Source organism: Sinocyclocheilus grahami, unplaced genomic scaffold, assembly GCF_001515645.1.
Source record: "Sinocyclocheilus grahami isolate Dianchi unplaced genomic scaffold, SAMN03320097.WGS_v1.1 scaffold442.1, whole genome shotgun sequence".
NCBI lineage: Eukaryota > Metazoa > Chordata > Actinopteri > Cypriniformes > Cyprinidae > Sinocyclocheilus > Sinocyclocheilus grahami.
The window spans coordinates 1,968,684-1,978,105 of NW_015505621.1; the positions used below are offsets into that span (position 1 = coordinate 1,968,684).

General features: G+C 35.4%; 1 protein-coding gene and 1 long non-coding RNA gene across 2 annotated transcripts in view; one reads left to right on the forward strand and one right to left on the reverse strand.

Annotated features, from left to right (window-relative positions):
* Nucleotides 1–5,598, reverse strand: part of LOC107552206 (uncharacterized) — a 20,076-nt gene extending 14,478 nt beyond the window's left edge. The window contains exons 1-2 of the long non-coding RNA XR_001604842.1: nucleotides 5,587–5,598; nucleotides 4,127–4,133 (exon numbers count right to left, since the gene is read on the reverse strand). This is a non-coding gene — a long non-coding RNA (uncharacterized lncRNA). The remainder of the gene's footprint in view (nucleotides 1–4,126; nucleotides 4,134–5,586) is intronic.
* LOC107552205 (sodium- and chloride-dependent taurine transporter-like) overlaps nucleotides 1–7,073 on the forward strand; it is a 26,649-nt gene extending 19,576 nt beyond the window's left edge. The window contains exons 10-14 of the mRNA XM_016234054.1: nucleotides 2,792–2,929; nucleotides 3,001–3,103; nucleotides 4,244–4,344; nucleotides 4,430–4,600; nucleotides 6,463–7,073. Coding sequence (XP_016089540.1) covers nucleotides 2,792–2,929; nucleotides 3,001–3,103; nucleotides 4,244–4,344; nucleotides 4,430–4,600; nucleotides 6,463–6,618 — 669 coding nt within the window. The 3' untranslated portion in view covers nucleotides 6,619–7,073. The remainder of the gene's footprint in view (nucleotides 1–2,791; nucleotides 2,930–3,000; nucleotides 3,104–4,243; nucleotides 4,345–4,429; nucleotides 4,601–6,462) is intronic.
* Nucleotides 7,074–9,422: the final 2,349 nt, after the last annotated feature.

The window sequence follows — 9,422 nt, forward strand, 5'->3', positions numbered from 1 at the left end:
GGTGAACTTACCACTGAAACATAATTGGAAACTCCATTAAGTCTCGGAGTAATAAAAATGTCCTCTGGGTGGTGTGACATATGAGTGTCCTGGTGTTGGAATGAAAGACTGCAAACATTGAGATGGTTAAGCCAGCAGATCATAACTTTACAGCATAGCATTGAGTCCTGATGTGAAACATCATCTCTCTGTGGCTGTGCGCTAGCGGCGAGGAATTACGCCACTATATTTTGGGCTTCCTCCCACAAACACACCCTCACACTCACATATCACGAGATGCTGAAGGTATTCCAGTCTCATATGACTTGCTGAAAAGCCAACGTGCGGTGGATCACATTTCCTTTTGCGTATGTTTGTGTGTGTGTGTGTGTGTGTGTGTGTGTGTGTGTATGAAATTAAACCTACATCACACACATACACAAGCAAAGACACTGAGAGCCACAACAGTTTGGACATAAATAAGGGTGCCATTATTATGAATGTCATTCACTCTTCAGAAGGCAAACAAAAGATGTCAAAAAATATTTATTATGCCTTAGACTGTGCTGAAGCATGCATGTTTTGATTTTCCACAGTTAAGGGTCAAATGTCACCATTGTTTGTTCATTAGGACACTTTATCTCAGATAACTTCCATAGACTTGTCCAATTAAAGCAGTGTTTTTTTGTTTAATCATGGATAATCATCATCAAGGTTTTTTTTTTTCCGGTTCTTAAGTTATACATAATTTTACATATTAACCTGAAAAAGATCATAAGTGTCACTTCCACACTCAATTTAAGCTATACTAAAAGATACAAAAACAAAACCCAAAAATGAAAAGTTGCTGAAAATTGACTCACCAATAGATCCTGTACAGTGAATGGGTGCCGTCAAAACGAGAGTCCAAACAGCTGATAAAAACATCACAATAATCCACAAGTAATCCAAACCAACAACCAACATCTTAAGTCAAAATCTGTATGTTTGGAAGAAACATATCCATCATAAAAACATTTTTAACTTAAACCATTGCTTCTAGCTAAAAAATACAAGTTCATAATAACACTTCCTCCAGTGAAAAAGTCCATCCCGCGTTGTCTGTTCACATTCAAAAACCTTGTGAATATGCCTCTAACAATGCAATTCAGTATCCTAAAGTCACTAAAAGAGAAAATCGCTAACTGTCTCTAAGCATGATCAAATGACAACACAGTCACTTCTAACAATGACTAGTACTGCAGAGCTCAGGTTTGAGCATGGCTGGGTTTAACATTTTTTGTTTAACATTTCAGTCAGAGTACTGAACTGGCTGAAATGAATGAATGTGACATTTAAAGTATTTTCGTCAAAATGCAAAAACTATGATTGAAACTAACAATGCTGTACTGATGGTCACTAGTAGGCATCTGTACTGGTCTGCAGTATCCAGTGTATCACATGACCTCTGCTTCACAAACACTGGTATTGTCCAAATCACATCACTTCTCATTTACATAAAGTTAAATGGTTGCATTGTTCTGTAAATCACTCAGTGTGAACACGTTTTTATAACGGTATTGTCTTTAACCAGGCACAACATGATATAGCAATATATGACAAAAGCTCTCTATTGCATGTTCATTAGTTTTTTCATAGATTCATAGAATAAATGAGGTCTTATTGTATCCAAACAAACACAACAAGTGACAGGTCATTACAGCTGCTTATATATTTTTTTATTTTTTTATATTCAGTGTCACGCTGGTTTGTACACAGTTTAAGTCCTTACCAGTGTTATGACCTAATACTAAAACAATTCAGTCATTTTCATTAATTGAATTAAAGCTGAAATGAAAAAAATAAAAAATGAACGGTGGATGAAAAACAATTAGAAATAAATACAATTACTAAAAATGAAATATAAATACATTTCAGCTAAATAGAAATATATTTTTTAAAAGTACTAAAATTAACAAAAGCACATAAAATTACTTAAATTAAAATGACAACTGAAAATGTAAGAAATAAGTAAAGTAACTGAAATAGATAAGCTGAATGGAAACATAAAAAAATAAACAGTACTAAAAAAAATGACAAATGCACTAAAACTACAATGAAAACTGAAAATATAAAAATATGTAAACTAACTGAAATAAGTATGTTTAAGTACTAAAATGACAAAAGCTTAAACATAAATAAAGGCTAAAAAAAGAAAAACTAATAAAAACCAACAAAGCACTTCAACTAAATTTAAAATGTTAAAAATCAAGCGTAGCGTTAGTTCTGGCAAGTCACGTTAGTCAAGCTCGCATCAGCTGACTGTCAGCTGATCCCCATCTACCTATAGGAATACGACACCTATCTAAGCATTCATATATAAGGTCCCTCAGTGTTATCAGCAGTTTTCGCATTGCTCAATAGCTAATTACCCTCCTCCATCCCCAGCTCCTCCTCTGTCAGTTGGAATTCAGCCTTCTGATTCTCCTTTGAATCAGACTAATTCTAAAACGTGTACATAAAATTATTGAACTTTAACAACATCTGCAATACATTTATGTTGGTTCTGTTCTGTTTACCCTGGGGGGGTTATCGCTGCTCTCCCAGCTCTCATCCATGCTAGGCTGCATGGATGCGCAGGGAGTTCTTGCCCAGAACAGAACCATACCGCCAATCCAAACTGTATGCTAACTGTCAATCATCTTTGACGATAGTGGTCCTGAAAGAAATGAAAATATAAAAATAGAAAATATTGGTAAATACTACAATAGCACAGAAATCATTTTCAAGTAACCCTTGTACTTCTTGAATCATGTGTGTTTTCTCCCATCAGTTTGTAGAAGTGGAGGGTCAGATCACCTCTCTGGTGGACCTGTACCCATCCCTCCTAAGGAAGGGATACCGGAGAGAAATCTTCATCGCTGTGATCTGCGTCATCAGTTACCTGCTGGGACTCACCATGGTCACTAAAGTAAGAGAGAGCGAGATGGAGGAGTGTGTTTCGTGTTGATTGAATGCTGAATGTGCGTCTGTCTCTCTCAGGGTGGCATGTACGTCTTCCAGCTGTTTGACTACTACGCCGCCAGCGGTGTGTGCCTTCTCTGGGTTGCATTCTTTGAATGTGTTGCAGTAGCCTGGGTTTACGGTAAGTACACTTATTTTTTAGGGAAAAGGCTAATTTAGAATTTTCTACTTTACCCATAAAATCAGGGAATTTCTACTTTATTGACAACAAAAGAAATCAATCCTATTTTAATTCATTTTGTATTATATAAATATCTATTTTATAGAAGAGTCGTTCTAGTTTTAAAGAATATTTTATAATAACTAAAGGATATGTTACAATAACTTTTTATATGAATTTCATAAAATTTTTATTTAACTTTCTTAATTATGTAAGAAAAAAACGTTCATAACTATAATATATTCCTAATATATATATACACTAGTGCTAGACTAGATGGGGTTTCAATAAAAGAGGCAAAAAATTAAATGGTTTTGAAAATTCCCTTATATTTCAAAAGTTTGAAATAGTTTGGGGACAATGCAATTTTTTTTATTAAAGAAATTTATCTTTTTATTCAGCAAGGATGCTATAAATTTATCAAAAATGACAGTAAAAGACATTTATAATATTACAAAATATTTATTTTCAAATAAATGGTCTTGGTGGTTGCTAGTCAAAATGAATTCCTAATTTTAAAATATATTAAAACTGATTTTTTTAATTATAATAATATTTCTCAATATTATTGTTTTAACTGTATGTTTGATCAAATAATTCAGTCTTGAGTATAAGTGACTTTCAAAAACATTTAAAAAATCTTACTGACCCCAATTTATTGAATGCTGGTCATCTTGTTGATACATAAAAGAGCTTATGGCTGTTATGCATCACATACCCAGATACACAAATCATCATTAAAATCACCAAGGTTTCAAGGTATTTGTGGCCTTAAAGAGTCATGTAATAAAACACTGTAAACAATCATAAACACACACTACATGCACAATTATTAAACGGGTGTCTCTTCAAAAACAGATGCTGCGGTCACTTGTATTTACAGCATAAACCCTGAGCTCATCTTATGATCTCTGTATTAAGCTCATTAATGTTGCTCAATCAGCAGTCTAACAATGTTTGTTGAGATTAATCTTATATAATCACATCAGTCCTCTGGGCTTATTTCACATCTCTATTTTTCACCCATGACTGGCCCCACATGAAATGAAGACCATAATAAAGACCACAGCACAAATCTTGACTGCATGTGTGTGTTTGCAGGGGCTGATAATTTCTACGATGCTATAGAGGACATGATCGGCTACAGACCCAACAGCTGGATGAAATGGAGCTGGATGCTGATCACTCCCGTCCTTTGTGTGGTAAGTGTGAGAAGGAATGCAAGTTTTGCTTGAGAAATATGGCCAACAGCAATAGTTTTTTATTCTTCTCATTTTTCCATTTCAGGGTTGTTTTGTCTTTTCATTGGTGAAATACAAGCCACTCACCTATAACAAGTTTTACGAGTATCCTGATTGGTCCATTGGATTGGGTTGGGCTCTTGCGCTGACTTCTATGATTTGCATCCCGATGATGGTCGTCATCAAAATCATCCAATCAGATGGCTCCCTGATAGAGGTGAGAAAGTCATGAGCTGCATGTAAAACACGTCAAACATACACATCTATTGGCATTTTGATCATATTTTTATTAGAAAATTACAATATATCTGTGACATTAGGATGATTCTCAAGTTATGCCGAGTTCACACTGCACGATTTTAGCCCGATTTTTCACTCGCTGACAGGTTTTGCGAAATCGCCGACAAATGCCCGACATCGGAGGCAAATCGGTGCTCGTTCACGCGAGTGACAATCATGCAGTGTGAATTATCAAAGATGCGATCTGAGGGAATCGCCGTCACGTCGCCGACGCCCGTGAAATATTTGGCATGCTAAATATCTGGAGCTGTCGGCGATTCACAATCACGCTGTGTGCAATGATTTCTGACTGAAAAACACATCGGGGATGACCTACAGCCAATGAGAGAGCACGATACAGGGCAGCGGGAAGTTCAGGGAGGAGTTATATGAAACGTAGTTTGCGGACCAGTGTTGCCAAATCCACGATTGCCGCCGGTTGTGTTTTATGTCAGCAGGTTGAAGCGACCCCAATGACGTGATATTTAGGCCCTGGAATGTGAATTGTACCAGGAGAATCCCGCCAAAAATTTTTTTTATTTTACCCCCCAAACGCGGGGGACCCCCTCGAAAGCAATTGGGCTATTTTCAGGCTAGTTTTGAGTAGTAATTGGGTGGGTTTTGTAGCTAAAACCTGGCAACCCTGCACCAGACAGAGCTGTCGGCGATTCTTTCTATTGTGAAGTCATGCAGTGTGTAACCTCCTGTCGCCGATCCATCGTGCAATGTGAACACAGCAGCAACTGAATGCTACTAATATTTATATATCAAATATATAATATTTGATATATAAAAGGTATATGTAAAAATTTTATTAAAAAAAAAAAAGTTCTACATTTAAAGTATATTATAATAGCTTAAAGGTTTTATTTAAATTTTATTTATTTAAATGTATTTTTAATTTTATTTAACTTTTTCTTAAACTTTAAAACAGTTCATTCTGACTTTTGTATTGTTCACGGAGAAAACCATTCTAGTTTTAAAGGATATACAGTGGGGAAAAAAAGTATTTAGTCAGCCACCAATTGTGCAAGTTCTCCCACTTAAAAAGATGAGAGAGGCCTGTAATTTTCATCATAGGTATACCTCAACTATGAGAGACAAAATGAGAAAAAAAATCCAGAAAATCACATTGTAGGATTTTTAAAGAATTTATTTGCAAATTATGGTGGAAAATAAGTATTTGGTCAATAAGCAATTCTATATTTATAGATCATATTTACATTACATTATATATATTTTATTAAATATTCTTTAATTTTCTCTTAATTTAAGGGGAAAAAAAACTAATTCTGAATTTTCTACATCACCTATATAATACATGTTTAAAAAAATTAAATCAACTTTTTAATCATATTTTAATTACGTTGGTATAATAATAAATAGATAATTTCTAGAGTCATTCTAGTTTAAAATGATCTATTATAATAACTTATGGCTTTTTATTTTAATTTACTTTCTTTTTTATTTTAATTTTATTAAACGTTTTATACAATTTTCTAAACTTTTAAGAAAAAGTAAATGTAATTCAGATGAAAAAACAAACAAAAAAAACAATAAACAGTTAAATCTGTGAATATATTTTCATTAAGTTAGTATTGTAAACATAGATACTGGTTTTCCAAACAAACAAATAAAAAAAATAAATAAAAAAAATCATACAAATATTTTTGATTTTAGATTCAATTTGAATGCTGTTCAGTTCTGGGCCATTATCAGCTGTTATCTAAATAGCTACTGTCTGTCACTGTATTTATAAATTTGAATATGTCCTCAAATCAAATAATGCGTTGTGTTCAGCGGATCAAAGCCGTGGCTGCACCAGTTAAAGGAGGCGCGAGCTCTCGCCCAAAGGAGTACAGCCTGAAGAACAGCGAGCTGCTTCACCCGCTGGACCCCAACGGCATCCACGTCTTCACCAAACACAGCCACACCATCGTAGAAACTACTATGTGAGGCTCTCTAAGAGAGATTCCCGTATTCTCCAGCTCCTGTCCTCTCCTATGGGAGATCCCGTTTTTCCTGTTGTCCCGCTCCCTTCCCCACCATTCCTCTCTCTCGCTCTGCACTAGTGCGTTTTTATGAAATGATCTTATATCAATATATCTTTTTTGCCATGTAGGATTTGTATTCTGATTGTGTATTAGCATTAATGCTGATATTGTAATAACCTGATGTGAGCTTTAGCCGTCTGGGGCGGTTTGTTTAATCTGTAGTGCACTGTTTCACATTAAACCACGTCCTAACCAGGAACGACACAGGATTTACTGCTCATTGCATTACGATTTCTTTCGTATCAATCAGAGTTTTGATCCTAAACAACCACAATGAGACATTTTGCTTTCTATTTTGGTCCCGTCACTCTGAATAGCCCCGCCCACAGTAATATTTTTTTTATTGAAATCTTAAAATGTAATTCAAATTAAAATGAGAACATTTATTTTATTTTTAATATTATTTTTAAGTGAATTCAGACTTTTCTATGGAAGCCCATTTCTGCCACTGAATAACTTTTTTTTTTTTTTTAAAAAGGTTATTGCGACTTTTTTTCACAGAATTGTGAGATATAAACTCACAATTCGGACTTTTTTTCTCACAATTGCGAGTTTATATCTCTCAATTCTAGGGTTGGGTATCGTTTTAATTTTATCGATTCCTAGTTTCGATTCCAATAAGATAAAAAAATGCAATATAAAAAAAATTAAGTCAAACATTTCTGTCTTTTTACAAAGCATTCTGTTGCAGCTGAATAACACGAGCAAAAATCAGCAGCCTACAGAACATTAATCACATTAAAATGCAAACGCAGGAATCATTAAGCAGAATCGAAATGCACGCGTCTTATCGAATACCCGGTTCTTGGAAATTTGGAACCGGTTTTTGATACCCAACCCTACTCAATTCTGACTTAACACGCAATTGCGAATTAAAGTCCAATTTTGAGGGGGGGTGGTTTTGTCTTTCCACAACTGAATAAAAAAATTAAAACAAAAGTCGTAATTACCCTTTTTATTCAGTGGCGGAAATGGGCTTCCATACTTTTCTACTATTTAAAAATACTTAAAATCAGGAAATTTCTACTTTCTTTAATAATGGGTAACATTTAATTAATTCAGATTTTAATTAATTTGATATGGTGTATATATAGATACCCTTTTTGTAAAAAAATTTTTTTTATATAAATTAGTTTTAGATTAATTGTGAATGCGGTTCACACTAAATCTAAAACAATTTTAAAATAGGTTTATAATATCATCAAAAATTGAAGTTCTGGGCCATACCAAAAATAAATATTGGCTATCATAATAAATTCTACATCACTGCTTTATTTTTATAATATTCTTGAATACCACTTCACTCACTCAAATAAATGAATGCAATGGCACAACGAAATCTGATTGGTCCAAAATCCTGCTCCACATAGATTTATCATCGATTATATTCTGATTTAATGGCTTTGCATGGCATTTGACTTTCTGTGAGGACTTTTACTGTGTCGCACCTGGTTAGGATGCAATTCATCAGCAGAGAGAGCGAGTTTTAGCTTCATGTTTAGAAAAAGACTTACTGTAAAACAGCAACGAACTAAATGTGACATAAGCTACATTATGGCGTCCGTCAGTGGTTGTGGCAGTAACTCTTGTTTCGATGAGGTTCTTAAATGTTCTTTGTCTTGAAGAAAAATGAATGTACCTCCGCTTTGAGCGGACGCTGTGCACAGACATGCACAAACACGTAAGACATAAGCAAACCTTAACACTCTGTCCTTTCGTCTCTCCTTGAACCATAGTGATCACTGCCATCACACACACCGAGCCACTGAGTTCCTCTAACACTGTAGGCAGCTGTGTTCACTAATACAAGTATCACTTGATGCACTATTATAAGCGTCATTTACTGTAAGATGATCCGAGAGCAGATGATTATCAACACCACGCAGGGCTGTTTGGCAGCACTTTATTAGCCGTTCATGTACAGCGGGGTCTGAAAGGTCTGAGAATGCTTATATACAGTGGGTACGGAAAGTATTCAGACCCCCTTAAATTTTTCACTCTTTGTTATATTGCCGCCATTTGCTAAAATCATTTAAGTTAATTTTTTTTCCTCAATGTACACACAGCACCCCATATTGACAGAAAAACACAGAATTGTTGACATTTTTGCAGATTTATTAAAAAAAAAAGAAAAACTGAAATATCACATGGTCCTAAGTATTCAGACCCTTTGCTCAGTATTTAGTAGAAGCACCCTTTTGATCTAATACAGCCATGAGTCTTTTTGGGAAAGATGCAACAAGTTTTTCACACCTGGATTTGGGGATCCTCTGCCATTCCTCCTTGCAGATCCTCTCCAGTTCTGTCAGGTTGGATGGTAAACGTTGATGGACAGCCATTTTTAGGTCTCTCCAGAGATGCTCAATTGGGTTTAAGTCAGGGCTCTGGCTGGGCCATTCAAGAACAGTCACAGAGTTGTTGTGAAGCCACTCCTTCGTTATTTTAGCTGTGTGCTTAGGGTCATTGTCTTGTTGGAAGGTAAACCTTCGGCCCAGTCTGAGGTCCTGAGCACTCTGGAGAAGGTTTTCATCCAGGATATCCCTGTACTTGGCCGCATTCATCTTTCCCTCAATTGCAACCAGTCGTCCTGTCCCTGCACCTGAAAAACACCCCCACAGCATGATGCTGCCACCACCATGCTTCACTGATGGGACTGTATTGGACAGGTGATGAGCAATGCCTGTTTTTCTCCACACATACCGCTTA